General features: G+C 29.6%; 2 protein-coding genes across 2 annotated transcripts; both read right to left on the reverse strand.

Annotated features, from left to right (window-relative positions):
• Positions 1 to 695: 695 nt before the first annotated feature.
• Positions 696 to 3,374, reverse strand: LOC123293217 (ovalbumin-related protein X-like). Its single transcript, XM_044873960.1, has 4 exons — positions 3,283 to 3,374; positions 1,877 to 2,644; positions 1,313 to 1,460; positions 696 to 1,241 (listed from the first exon to the last, which is right to left on the reverse strand). The coding sequence occupies exons 1-4, from the start codon at positions 3,343 to 3,345 to the stop codon at positions 1,114 to 1,116; spliced, it is 1,107 nt and encodes a 368-aa protein (XP_044729895.1). The 5' UTR covers positions 3,346 to 3,374; the 3' UTR covers positions 696 to 1,113.
• A 1,509-nt stretch (positions 3,375 to 4,883) lies between these two features.
• On the reverse strand, positions 4,884 to 6,097 carry LOC123293341 (low molecular weight phosphotyrosine protein phosphatase 1-like). The gene is made up of 3 exons (XM_044874126.1): positions 5,893 to 6,097; positions 5,229 to 5,416; positions 4,884 to 5,156 (listed from the first exon to the last, which is right to left on the reverse strand). Exons 1-3 carry the CDS (start codon positions 5,927 to 5,929, stop codon positions 4,902 to 4,904), a joined length of 480 nt encoding a protein of 159 aa, XP_044730061.1. The 5' UTR covers positions 5,930 to 6,097; the 3' UTR covers positions 4,884 to 4,901.
• Between the last annotated feature and the right edge of the window lie 9,657 nt (positions 6,098 to 15,754).

Here is a 15,754-nt window from a genome sequence, read left to right on the forward strand (position 1 = left end):
ACTGGACATTTCAATTAAATGATTATTTTAGTAATTAATATATTTTTAATTACTTAAAATTAATTAATAAAAGTACAAATTCAGTGAGGGCATTTAAAAATTTCTAAAACGGAAATTCAAATTTTTATACGAACGTGACATCATAGTACTGACTTGTCAAATTTGTTGACATACTCTATGATATTGATTACTTACATTTTATATGGTATTTAATTGAGTTATAATATTCTACGGCTTTTTATTAGAAAACTTAATAATAACGAATGTAAATTCTGTGTTAAAATTATACATTGAACTGTCACCAATTGACAAATCACGTACTTATACGTCATCAACAGAGACCGCCAAAAAACTGCGTTTAAATATCTCAAAATTATAATGAATTTTAAATATTTTACCACAATCGCATCGCTGCTTGCGAGTTTTCGTCACATCACTAAGACGTAGTATAAACTGATGACATCATACTGTGTTACCATCTTAGATGGCATCAGTAAACGAACGATCTCTTTATTTGAATGAATATTAGTTCAAGTATTTATTACATAAGCATTTGAGCGCTGCTGTACTAGAAGTTTTCAATAAAAAAAAAATACAATTTTTATAGGTTAGCAATTAAAATTATAATTCGTATTTACTAAAACAAATATTATTTAAGTTTTCACAAATATTAATTAATTGTTAAAACTACGTCTATGACCATCAATTTTTAATACATAAAGGTCTCCCAAAATTAGCAGTTGACACAAGATTAGATATAGAATTTTGACAATAAAAAACCCTTGACAGTTTAAGGTTTCTACAGTTGTAGAGATACACGATAAAACGAGTTTTCACTGTCAATAATTTAGCAGTTTCAGCTCTTAATGTTCGCACAACCTGTGCTTACTATCAAAATTTCTTCTTGAGATAATTTTTAGAAGCATATGCCTTAGGTTAGCGACGATAAATACATTTTTTTCTAGGTTTACGATAAGCAGTTAGATTGTTTGTTGTTCATTTGTTTATAAAAAGCTTTTGTCATATCTAAGAGAAACTCTATCTAGCGGTTATAAAAGAAAGCATTATAACATTACATAAATTTCAAAAAGTTTCAATAAATCTTTTTTTAAATTATATATTTGGGTTGACAACACGTCCTATATATAATATCGAATTCGTTGGTTTGTGTTGAATCAAAAAGAAAAATGGGTGATCAGCGTTAAATGTTTCAGATGATGATAATTTCATTTTGATAATACCTGAAAAAAAAAAACACCAAATATATATTCTGATTCTTCAGTTATAAAGAATAGCTTGGAATTCTTTTTACCAGGTGATGCAGTAGATGCTTCTGTTCCTTTTTCACTGACAATAATTGAGTTTTTTTGAATAATTTTACTAATTTTAAGAGGTTCTTGATGTGGTTTTGCCATTTCAGTCAAATTTGCGCTGTTATTAAATGCTGTTTTCATACCCAACTAGCCAAAACAAAAATGATTATTTATCAGAATGTAGTTTCATCTGGGGTGGTATTCAAGAAGGTTTCTTAAGGTAGTATGGTAGTATGGAAAATAATTTAGATCTTTTTTTTACCATACCATTGGATTTGACCCAAGCAATTACCTCAGATCTTGGCATACCTTAAATCGTTTGATGCTCATTCCATGTTCTTAATGGTCTAAGGTATTTAGGAATAGGGGAAAATGGTGGACTACGATACTACCATATTACCTTAATTTTGAATTGACAGTTCAAAATATCGTTTTTTTATATCAAAAAATTATTACTTTTGACCAAATTGTCATGATTAGGGCGAAATTTTGTTGCTGTTACATGAAATTTGGTACAAATAAGAAACGCTGTTAAATATGGTCACTCCAAGAAAAATTCTTACCTCTTGTAAAATGCATGTTAAATCATGAGACTGTTCAATTTTAAACATTGGTATCGATACTTTTACTAAGTTCTCTTCTAATTTTCCTTTATAATTGATTTTAGACAGATCAAAATCTTTCCAATCATTAACGTCTTTTGGAAGAAATAAAACAAATGAAAATTGTTCATCCTTGTATGGTATTTCCAATATTTTTAATTTCGTTTCTGGATCACAATAATAATTAAAAAAATCTTTTCGAAATAAATGCGGTACTTCAATTATTTCAGTTTCGTTAATTTGAAATTCAATTGAATGTTTAGAAATATTAAATTCATTTTCCCATAATGCATTAAAATAAATTGTATTGATTATAAGCATAATATCATTTGGACAGATTGAATCGATAACTGATTTTAAACGTTGATTTGTTTTCTCAGTAATCCAATGATTTATTTTACTCAAAATATTTGGATCCGTAAAATTAACCGTTTCGATTTCGGTATAAAAATATTGACCGGCAGTTTCTTTGAACACATCCAAAAGTTCATAATCATTTTTGATGTAGATTTTATTGATAATATTCAATGAAATTTCTTTTAAATGATCGAATTGTTTTAAGAAGTTCGTATAACATTCAGCAATTTGAGATTTATCTGATGATTTTAATTTTAATAATTTTTCAATCTCAAGTGATGTTTCATCGCTTGATCCTAGATAAATTACAGCCAGCATTATATTTATTGATATTGGACATATTACAATATTTCCGTCTTTTGAACAAATCGCCTGTAAAATATAAAACGGAAAATAGAAATTTTTAACATTTGTTCTGTTTGTGAGATATATAGGACTAAAAACAAAGTTTTGTTGAATTTGAACCATTGACATTATAGTAAATAGACTGAGCATCGCTCATCTTTCCGTACAGTGACAGGTGTGCCAATTCTGAGGTAATTGCTTGGGACATTTATTAAAAAATATACATTAAATATAGGGCCAATTATCAAAAAAACATACATTGAATGTCAAATTTTCATATCACAAAATGTTTTACATAAAACATCGTGCGATTTCACTAACCTTTTTCGCTTTTTGACTTAAAAAAATACTTATCACGTCTCATTTTACATTTTCTCTCAAGAATCTACAATGACAAGTATGAAAACAATACTTTGTTTTGACATTTCCACACCGCCGCCATGATGAATTTGACCCAAGCAATTACCTCCGTTATTGGTACATTTTAAAACGTTTGACGCTCAGTCCATGTATTTAATGATCTAAGATTAATCATTTAAGAAAGCACCTTTTCTGTCCCATGGTCTAATATATATCAGTTTCAACAAATTTCAGGGTAAATCAATTATTACTGTATTACTTTCAGCATAGATCTAAAGAAAAGTGAAAGTAAAAGAAACACTTACATTATACAATAAAAAAGTGAAATGATTTTCTTCATCGATCGTTTGCTGTGGACACAAATCCATTTTGTAATTTTAATAATTTAAGTTTTAAATAAGATTAAAATAAATTGACGAACCAAAATAAATTACACATCGATATTTTTAAAATTTTTTTTTTATATATTTTTTTAAATTAAATATTTATAGTCTATGAATAGTTTTAGCTTAGGGATCCGTAGGTATCCATTTTGATTGTACATATGTTCATATTAGTAGTACATACTATGCTACGGAACCATTCTATATGTAACTACTGACGTTTAGAGGGTGTTTCGACCATGAAATACACACATTGAACACAAAATGAATTTTAAAAATATCACAAATAATATTCAGTTTCAGAATAATGTGTTGTGTATCTACTAAGTGCTAAAAAAGCATGAATTCGCTGCGTTTAATTTTTTTTCTGGCAGTAATTGCAGAATTGTCATTTTTTTAAATGTAATTTTAATTCCTTTTTGAAAGATGCCCAAAATGTTAATTATGCACTTACTGCCAGGCAAAGTTAGTAAAAAAGTTCGATTTTTTTAATATTTTGAGGATATTTAGTCATACTTCGACCTACGGGCGTTTATTTTGGTCGTTAAATAAAAATGTTTCTATTTATACAATAAACATTTCTTTTACACATATTACGAACTAAGATTTCTAATAATTTGTTTAATTCACTCACAGATGGCGGGACTATAATTCGCGATGTATCTTAAATAAATATATTATCGAAAATAAATTATTTTCGGACATAGATTTGATATGAAACTTTTTTTGCTTATTTTGAGCTAAAGAAAACCACTTATTTCACCTAAAATAATGGCGTACATTTGTGAAACACCCTATATTTTCCAGTAGTCACTTAGTCAGTAGTGTGTGAATAAAGTTTTCCATTTCTCAATGAATTTAATATATAAATTATTTATCGATAGTCTTTACAAGAGTCTACCATAATACTTTTGTATTGATACTAAGATAAATGATGGATTAATGCTATTACGTATAATCGCCCACTACAAATCACAGCATTTCAAAAATTACGCATTTTTCGCTTTTTGACTTAAAAAAATATTTATTACGTATCACTTTATATTTATTCTTACGAATCCACAATGAGAAGTATGACAATAACACTTGTTTTGACATTCCCACACCGTCGCCATGTTGGATTTGACCCAAGCAATTACCTCAGTTGTTGACACACTTCATGTACTTAATGGTCTAAGGATAAATAGTCCTGCTTTGATTACAGTGGCATGGCTTCGATACTGACATGCTAACTTTTAGGAAAATTCATAGAAATAATACCATAGAGATGCAAAGTCGCCACCAAACGATTGATCGCAGTAAAGAATGGGCAGATTACGTTTCTTAAACGTCTACAATTGCAATCACTTTCTACCTCTCTCAATGAAATCAATAATTAACTTATTGCGTTTCCTATCCCTATACATTTCTATGCTATTATCTCTACGGGAAAATCGCTTAGCTATTTTATTTGAAAATGTTAAAAAAATGAATTAAACACTTAGGGCCGCCTGAAAAACTCAAAATGAAAAAAGTGCTGAAAATTGTATTTTAAAACAATATTAAATTTCTTTATTTTGATGTCTTTTAAGGAACTCTGTACAAGATCGAACACACTGTTGATAACATTTCTCAAATCCTTTTGAATCCGAATCATAGTATGGATCACGGATAATACGATCACCTTCTGGATCAAAATCACCCAATAATAGTAATTTTGCTTTAGCATCTTTCGGTGCTTTTCGTTTTAAATCAGACATATTTTCTTCATCCATACCAAAAATATAATCAAAATTATAAAAATCTTCTTTCACAAGCTGCAACAAAAATTTCACCTTAAGATTTGTTTGTGGTGCAGCCGTGGGGTTGGGGGGATAGATTCAACATACCTGTCTGGCAGTATTATTATATGGGATATTATGTGCTTTTAATACATCTTGAGCTCTCCAATCGGGCGATTTTCCTACATGCCAACCACCGATAGCGGCACTATCAACATGCCATTCTGCTTCGTCACCATTTTGTTTAACTAAATGCGCGAAAACTCCTTCGGCAATTGGTGATCTACATATATTTCCTAAAACAGATCATTTATAAATTAACGCCATTAGAAGGCAAAATTTTTGGGAAAATAGACTTGATTTGTATATTTTTCCTCAAAGAATTTCATAAGCGGAGCTCGTGTACAATATGTACTAGGTGTGTCAGAGTTTATCCTATCAGTGTGGCAGATATTTTGGTCAAGTTTTGAGCTGTCACACCGAGATATTTCAAAAGTAAAACTCAAAACAAACAAATTAAAAAAAAAAAGAAGTAATTCAACGACAAGGGTCAAATTTTATTGAATTTATATGTTAAAAATCCGTGTGACAGATATATTTGTGCTAAGATAAACCCTGGCACACCTAGTACACATTGTACCTATCGTTAAATGGTATTGATTCATATGTGAAATTTCGAAATCCTTGTAAGTACAGTTTTTCTGCCACGGGTTCCCCGTTTGTAACGTGCGTTGTAAAAGCCTTAAAAAATTTGTAAAGAAAGCCAACTAACCTAAACAAATCAATAAAGCCGAATGTTTTTTACTCATAGTTGTATTTATTTTTTTCACTCAATTTTAAATAAAACTTTTTAAATCGATAAGAAAGAAGACGGATATTAACTTTTAACTAATCAAAAATATGTTTTTTAATAAAAATTCGTTAAGTATCTACTTTTAATAATGACAGATGATAACCTTTGTGATTAAATATATTGTAAATTTTAGAGGTTATAATCTTCTTTTAAAGGGCATTCAAATTATTTGAATATTTTTAAGGACAATTTTAAACGTTTTGATAAAAAATGTTACATATTTTTAGATTTATCCTATTATACTCCTAGAATTCTAAGTCATATCAAAATAAATTTCTAAATTCTGCTGTTATGGAGGTACATGAACTTTTGAAAAAATTGAAAAGTATGACATCGACTCGAAAAATAATAATAATTTTAACTATATTATATTATCGTTATTTTTTTACTTTTTAGTGCATATTAATTTGTTTTGGAAAAGTTTTTCTTTTGAAGTCGGTTTTCTTTTTGTTAAAAGTTTTTTTTTATTTTTATTAAATACTATTTTTTTTTTATGTATAGGCAACCGTAAACACATAAATGTTATAGCTCTAATCGAAAATTGTAGCGTTTGTTAACATGCGGATTACTAAATAAAAATACTTTTTATGCCATTAGAGCAAGTTTTAGTCCAAATTTTAATATAAAATGGAGATAGAAGTTTGTATGGAATTAGTTGCAGTGTTTTTATGTACAAAAAGAGAGTTTTTTGAAGGCTAGGAAGAAGGAAAAAAAAGATGAAATAAATAATAAATAACAAGAGTTGTCTCCTAAAAAACAGTGACATTGTGTTAATCTTAATGATGAATTTCTTTTTAAATATTTTATTTTTATTCATTATTCGAATCGTCTACATATTCAACAACAACAAAAAAATAATAATAATAACAAGGTTAGCCATTACAAGTCGAAGGTTGAAGAAAAAAATAGTTTTTTTTATTTACAATAACCGTTAGTTTTTTTTATACCATGTATAAATGAACTATACCAAGGTATACTAAGTTTAGTCCAGAGTTTATACCTAGAGTTTGAAAATATTGATGCTACCAACAAATTGCCTAAAATCACCTAAAAAATCCATTTCCGATTGTCTGCCTGTCAACACGATAACTCAAAAATTTAAAGAGATATCAAGCTGAAATTTTTATAGCTTGCTCAGGGCATAAAAAGTGAAGTCGAGTTCGTAAATGAGTAAAATAGTTCATTTGGGTCTTGGATTCGTACGACCCATCTTGTAAACCGTTCGAGTAAGAACAACTGTTTAAAACATCTTTTCGTAAACATTTTTATACGTTGCCGGCTGTTTGCTCGTCTGTCTGAAGCAGTTGACGTCCGTTAATCGAACATGCGAATTGAATAATATTATAACTTGGTACACATTAGGCATATCTAGTAATAGATGATCTAAGGTAGAGGTAAAAGAGCACAATCTTTATCTTTAGATCAGGGCTGCCAGTAGAGCCAACTTTGCTATTTTCGTTGAGTCCATAGAGATAATACATACAGAGATCGCGAGGTTACTGAATACCATAGACATAGTAATACTAGACGGTGCGATGCATATACTTTCTGTGTTGAAAAGTCGTGCCAATTTAAGAAAGAGGCAGGCTTCTATTTGCTGAATACAGACGAAAACCAAATTATTCAATTTTTATATCCAATTATTCTATCTGGCAGCCCTGTTTAGTACTAAGCTTTTATCTGATTCAATTGATTTTTAGCTTTATTAGCTTTATATAGTCCTTATTATTATGAGCCGTGTAAATTTGAACGTATAGAGATCAATATTTCATTTTTTTTTGGGATCAAATTTTAATATGTTTTGATATTTATTAATAATGAATGTTTAATAAAAAATAATTATGCCACAATAAATAACATTACTTTTCTATTCCATTTAAAATGTAATCATGTCACCATTACATGCACTGACTTAATATAAGTTAAGTCAGTATCTTAATGCATACTTAAATTAAGTAATGTTTTTTTAATTTAAGAATACTTTTAGAAAATATGTCACCATGCACCAACACCGCAGCCAATAAATAAAGGCTGCACCATTTTAGTTGATATAATGTGCCAAATTTTTGGTATGGTATCTATGGCATTTAAGGAGGGTGACTCACCAGTAATTCGAAAATAAATTAATTAGTAGAAAATAATCCGAATTTTTAATATGTTATAGTTAGTAAGTGTATTAATTACTTAATTAATTACTCTCTTAATTGATCGGAAAAGTATCCAAATTTTTGTTTTAAGATGCTATTTCATGATGATGCTTGAAGCTGGCTTTGAGCGACAAATTAAGATTTCACCTAGCTGAAAAAAATAGAACTATGTACAGCGTCAAATTTAAAAGATTTAACATCATGGTGACGCTTGATACTGGCTTTGAGCGTCAAATTAGGAATCCACCTAGCTGAAAAAAGTAGAACTATGTCCAGCGACAAATTGTAATCCCTATTTTCCCCTATGATCAGGCCCGGATTTACCATGCCAGGACATTTAGGCAATGCAATTCTCGGATCCCTTTTTAAGCGGTTTGAAGATCGTCTGCTCTTTTCAAGTTGATGAAGAGATGTAAGTAAAATGACACGCTCCTAGGCAGGGATACAGAACTCCTAGGCAGTTGTTTACTCTTCACAAAGGGGGTAATCCGATCTGGTCCTATCAATTGAATCGAGTTAAATGTTTCACCCTGTATAAATATCGGTAATAATAAAGTAAAATAGACTTACTTAGAATTACAGAGAATTATAAACGGAACTATATTTTAATTATTAATGCGGTGTCCCCTTATTATCCAATTTAAATTAGTTTTACAGCTATTTTTATAGGTTAAATATGCATTTTAGCTCGAATTAGTTAATCAAATATAATATAATTAGATTTATGTTTATTAATTATATCTAATTATTTATTCATTATTAATATTAATTATATTATATTTAATATTTTTTTTTTTAAATTTTATTATCGATTAATTAGAAAATTTTGTAATAATATGTTGCAACACATAGTGGTACTTTTATTTATTTATGTAAGCATAACCCGCCATTTTGAATGTCAAAAATAAATTGAAAATATAAAATGGTAGCTTATGATGTGTTGGATCAATTTTATGCGTATACATGGAATTTCTTTCGTTTTTCGACTATCGAATTGGATTTTTTTTAAATGCGATATATCTGTAAAACTGACTTCAGTATTCCGGGACAAATCGAACAAAATAAATGCGAACAAAATATTATGAGCGGCAGGCAAGACTTGAGGAGCTTTCGAAACTCCATCTGTAGTGTTTAAAATTCGTAAACCTAAAGATGTAACTTCATGATGATGCTTGACGCTAGTTGGCTTTGAGCGTCAAATTGGCATTCCATCTAGCTGAAGCAAATAGAACTATGTCCAGCGTCAAATTGTAAAAAGGAGCGACAAAAACAAAAAAGTTTATTTATCCATAACCTCATTTTTAATAAGACATACATTTATTTATTCAATACTCTCAAAATTAACCCCGATAATAAAAATAGGATATACTTTCCTATGATAAAAATTCAGTTTAAGCCGTATACTGCTATCTGGATGAAAAAAATTACCTTCAGCAGCGTCAAATCGTAAAAAGGTTACCTTTTTACGATTTGACGTTACTGACATTGTTTTCCTTTTTACGCATGCATGAAGGTTATAAGAAGGAGAACGATCGCTATAGAAAATATTGTCCCCGAAATATGAATAAAATAAGTGAGGCGCTGCGATCGCTAAGTAGTATCAATAAAAGCGGGCTGTTGTGCGCTAATTTGAAATGATAGATCAATTTGTACATTATGCAACTAACTTCATCTACTTGTACTCATAAACAGCTAACTTCGCAGATACTACTTCTTGATGACAGCGCGGCTGGTGGCTGAAAAATGAACTATAAATTATACAAATTTTCAGGGACAGACGCGCTAATGCTTTAACACGTAGCGATCGTTCTCCTTCTTTATAGCCTTCATGTTTTTACGATTTGATGCTACTGAAGTTGTTTTTTCTCTCGTCCAGATGGCAGCACGACCTAAATTGACCACGTGACCTAATTTGACGTTCAAACTCAGCGTCAAGCGTCATCATGAAATTACACTTGTGTTATTCACAAATAAGAGCAGCTTGTTTTTATGAACTTGATTATTAACGGACATTATACCTTAAATAATACAGAAATATTATATATCGTTAAAATTATTTTATAATTCAAAAATTCATATTTATTGATTTTTTTTTTGTTATAACCTTACTTATTTACGTAATTGAAACTACTGAAACTAAAAAAAAGAAAAATTTAAATAATGTTGTCGTCTGGTGTGTTGGACCTCATGACTGAATTTTGTGTCATAAAATATATTAAAAAAAAAAAAAAAAAGTTGACAAAAAATGATTTAAATATCGATTTGATTTGATATTAATAAATATTCACCATGTTTCCTTTAACCTTCATTTCATAGACATTTTGATTCCATTCCCATATTACACAAAATATATACCTAATATATACAGGATGTCTACTGAAGTTGGCTCCACATATGGAAAACTTTTTTTTATTAAGGTTTGGGTATGAGTATGGGTATGGAGGTTAGCGGGCCATGCTCGAGGATCGTGCCTCGAAGCAATGGTTCAGAGCACCTAGCCAAATAGACCCTTGTACTCTATCCCCGCTACACTTTTCAGTGGCTATAATAACAAACTGATGTACTGAAACCAAGGATTTGCCTAGCGCTGAGTTTCTTAATTTCTTCTGGTTCGACTATGGCCGTACCAAACCATTTCCTTCGCTGCTGTATGAGCGCCGGGCAGTAACAGAGAAAGTGGATCGATGTTTCTTCTGAATTTTCTCCGCATCTGTCACACGCGGGAGATTGTCTTTTTCCAATCTGATGTTGGAACTTGTTTAGGTTATCATGCCCTGTGAGTAACTCTACGATGACTCTAATATCAGCTCTGTTTAGTTTCAAGATCTCCTCGGCTCTGTTATCGAGCGAGTTTGCTTCACCCAACAGGCTTTTGGCGATTCGCTCTCCCTCGTAGCTGGTCCATGCCTTTAATTGTTGGTTTTTCAGATTATCTCCTAATCTGTTAAGACCTTGTTGGTATGGCATCCTCGCAAGCTTTTCTTGAGTAGGAGCCATGGTGGTTACAAGTTTGTCTAGCTTGTCTGCTCTCTCATTACCGTTCCAACCAGAGTGTCCGGGGGTTCAGGTAATATTGACTTTATTGTGCCTCGCCAGGTTGTTTAGACTGTTTCTAGTCTCCTTGACGAGTCGCGATGACACTGTACAGTTTGATAGCGCTTTGAGTGCTGCTTGACTGTCTGTGCAGATACTAATTACATCATCCTTCAAATTGGCCAATTGGAGGTGGTCAGCACATCTCATGAATGACTCGCTCCCGACTATATGTATTTCGAGGAATTGTCTTTATTGCCGATGAAGTCCTGCTATTATAAACCTGGAGTCTAGGACCAGCCTGTATAATAGTTTATAATTCAGGGTCAGATTTTAGTTGGTATTTTATATAATCTGCGTATATCATTACGAATAGACAACGTTTATTTATTAATATTTATTCAGCAGCCATATTTATAGCTAACTAAAGCTCTTTAAGTCTTTATATACAGGGTGTTAAGTCTTTTTTTAAATTGATATATGCTTGAAACTCATAAAATCAATTTTATCGATAAAAATACTTCAAGCAAAAAATATTTGGTCTATAGGAGCCCATCTCACTCAAGCATTAAACTTGATTTAGGTTTTCAAGCTCAATGAAAAGCTCACTCTATTACATAACTGTAGCTCAGGAAAAGAAAGCTTTTCCTGCTTAAAAAATCCACATGAAGTTTTCTGAACGGGATTATCTTTAATTGAATGGCAACAAATGACCTATCAAAAGTTTATTGCAAAATCTTGTTTATGGTCAAAATATTCAAGGTTAAAGGTTGCGAAAAGTGTTTTTTTTTTTTAAATATCTCGTAAACTATTAAGTTTGTTGAAGTTTTAGCAATTATAAAATTTGTTCGTGAGTTAATTTTACACAAACAAAAAATTCTTGACAAAATTTCCGTAAAAGCTTTTCAAAATATTTAACTGAGAAAAGTTAGAGCCGTATAGTTACTTTTTTACTATACGACCTTTTGTACAGGACATTTTTTTTTCATATTTAATTATATATAACTTTTGCAATTTTTTTTGTGCTGAAAAATGCTGCTCATACATTTTTCTAGACATCATTCCGATGCCAACGAGCCATCCCATGTATTTTTACGACCATTTTTTCTCTATATTTTGCCACTATACTATAAAAGTCAAGTGATTCCGTGATTCATGATTTTGTCAAAGACATGATTTTTTAAAATAATAATTTAAAAAAAAAACGATAATCTTTTAAAGTAGTCCGGCTGTTGTGTAGTCAACTAGGCAATTTGTATGACGTAAATGTAATAAAATGATCTAAAAATATCGTCAACGAGGCAATTTGTATGACGTAAATGTAATAAAATGTTTGTTTTTGTTGAATAAACAGAATCTGTGATAATAATCTTTAAGATGTCAGATAGTATTTTTTACCCGCTTTTACCTTGCATCAGGAATCTTTTCCAAAGATTTTAATGTATATTTTGTATGAACAAGTGTTGCAAATATTCGATCTAATGCATCTTTACAATCTTCTTTAACTAATCGATCATCTCCATGTAATTCCATTAAAAGTATTTTAACCTGTTCCAAAGCGTCTTGACTCACTAAATTTGTAAAAAGTTAATTTATTGATATACTTATTTAAATTGGTTCGGCTGTCACGTAACTAGTAACTAGGCAATTTGTTTGACGTAAATGTAAGAAAATGCTATAAAAATATACTAAACTAGGCAATTTGTATTACGTAAATGTAAAAAAAAATGCGCTAAAAATATCTTAAAAAGCGTAAAAAAAATGAACATTCACCGTATTTGTTCAAACAGCCGGACTACTATAAATTAAAATATATTAAAATTTTTTTATACTTTTTTTTTTTTTTTGATTTGTAACACAATTAAACTTTCAGAAACACAAAAATTTATACAAAAATTATTTATTGAAATATTCCATAATGAATTTTTAAATATTCATAATATTGAATCCATATATGGATTGATTTCAAACAGGAACAGAGTTAAAAATATCACCATTTTGTAATATTTAATTTGTGGCTATTAGTTTAAATTTACCTATGTAGGTACTTCAAAATCAAATACACCACTAGGCATTATAAAAATCGTCCATTTTGGAAAAGAATTTATTATTTACGAAATTTCAAATATCTCAAACTCATTCGAATACGTGCAGTTTTAATATTTTTACAGATTTATATTTGACAGATATTTTGGTCAAGTTTTGAGCTGTCACACTGAGATATTTCGAAAGTAGAACTCAAAATAACGAACAAATTTTAAAAAAAAAGTGTGCCTGTCTGTCTATCTGTCTGTTTGTGGCATCGGAGCAGCCAAATGGATGAACCGATTTTGATTTTTTTTGTTTTAATTTCCAATTTAGGGCTCTGTACCATAAAAACATTATAAAGTTGGCGATTATCTTCAAAATTAGCTCAGCTTAGAAAAGGCTTTAAGGGAAAAGGTAATTTAATGAAGAGTGTTCTTAGATATGTTTCCAGGGCGAGTTTAGGGTTCCGTACCCGAAAAAATTGTTGGGGGGTTTTTAAAATTTTGTAAATTTTACTTGTTTTAAGCGCAAAAAATTAATTAATCAATATTTAGCAGCCTAACCTTTTAGCAATTCCAAAAAATATTCAATATGTTTATTTACTTTATTTTCAGCGGTAATAAATTTAATTCAAGGAAGGTAAATAAAATTTAAAATTACCATTTTTTGATAAATTATTTCATAAAATATATATATATATATCTCTATATATTATAAATGTGAAAGTAAGTATGTTTGTTTGTTTGATTGTTTTTTAAGCTTTCACGCTAAAACTAGCGAATGGTTTTTAATGAAACTGTAAAGCAATATAGCTGAGATATCAGAATAACATATGAGATATAATTTATAAAGATATATTAATAAAAAATAAAAAAATTAAAAATTAATTTAATTTGTCGTTACCATAAATTACAGATTTCTGTAAAAATAGTCAATATAAAATATTTCACGGCCATCTTTTCTGATATACTCAATGAGTACGACTATTATACATTTAAAAAAATAGAAAACCATACATATATTTTACCCGTGTAAAACAATTCTTACCATTATTTCGAGTGTAATAGAAAGGGGACAAGTGAGAGCAATCTTTATCAATCATTACTTTTAAGCCCAGCGAAGCGGGTGGGTATCACTCTAGTAATATATATATATATATATATATATATATATATATATATATATATATATATATATATAGATCATGAAAAAATTGTTGATACTTTTTGCGTATAAAATTTTGCGTTAATACAATTTTTTTTTTTTTGCAATTTCAAGACCAGTTGAATTGTAAGCACGTGTCTCTTATTTATGAACTTTTTTTTTCCTAATTTAGTATTCTTAAGGTTGATCGGAATCGGATATTAAGGTAATATATAGATAAAAAACCGAATTGTTGAATATATGCTATTAATTATGCTAACTTACATCATGTAGAAAAAAAATTGTTTGAAAAAACATCTGGCGAAAGTTTTTTCATGTATAATTAATCATAGTCGCATCAATGAATGTTTTTTCGTGTTGCCAGACAGACGGATAGACGGACAGACAACAGGAAATGGACTAATTAGGTGATTTTATAAACACCTATACCAAAATTTTGTTCAAAGCATTAATATTTTTAAGCGTTACAAACTTGAGCGTTAACATATTACATATAGGCAAGGTATAACAAAAAGTATAAAAATCGGATTGAGGATTCCCTAAGAATGGCTATTTTATGTAGGTATTCCATTATCCATCCGACTATGTGTTACATGTTGAATAAGAGAATTGAATCATTGATTGATTATAACGAATGATAAGGAAATCAGATGATATTTTAAAATTGAATGTGTAATAATAAAACAATGATGGAACGAACTATGGAAGTAGTGTGGGATGTTTTACATAATTCAATATTACAATATATTATTCTATGAAAACATTTGCTATCTTTGTAGCTAGCATGCTACCGTGGACTGTATGTGGACTGTGGAGATGGAGATATAGAATCTAGTACCTTTCAGGTTAATCAAATACAAGACGCTAAGTATATTAAAATCGAAAATATTGATGCATTATTTTAAAATACACAATGCTTCAAAAGTTTGCTTTCTTCTGACACTTTTCTTGTCAATATTTTTACTCAAGATTTTATCTCAATGTTTTTACGATATTTTTAAAGCATTTCATTACATTTACGACATACAAATTGCCTAGTTTACGATATTTTTGAGCATGGTCTTACATATACGTCATGCAAATTGCCTAGTTGATTAGTTGACTAGTCATGTGATAGCCGAATTTTATATTTTACATATTAAATCGACGCCTTTGAAAATTTATAGCAGCTAATAGCCAATGGTCCTAAAAAAAATGATGATTTGACTACTCATATGATCTACTCGAAATTTACAATTTGAATTTTTTGGAAAACATCGTGAATTGAGTACTTTGGTAACATCCTTTTATCAAACAGTTTAAATCCATTTCTTTTGACATCTTAACAAATTGGCAAAAACTTAAGTGCATTTCGCATTTCATAAGTGAAATTTACAGAAATTTTTCGGGTTTTGGAACCCTAAACTTAC

This window comes from Chrysoperla carnea, chromosome 2, assembly GCF_905475395.1.
Source record: "Chrysoperla carnea chromosome 2, inChrCarn1.1, whole genome shotgun sequence".
NCBI classification, from domain to species: domain Eukaryota; kingdom Metazoa; phylum Arthropoda; class Insecta; order Neuroptera; family Chrysopidae; genus Chrysoperla; species Chrysoperla carnea.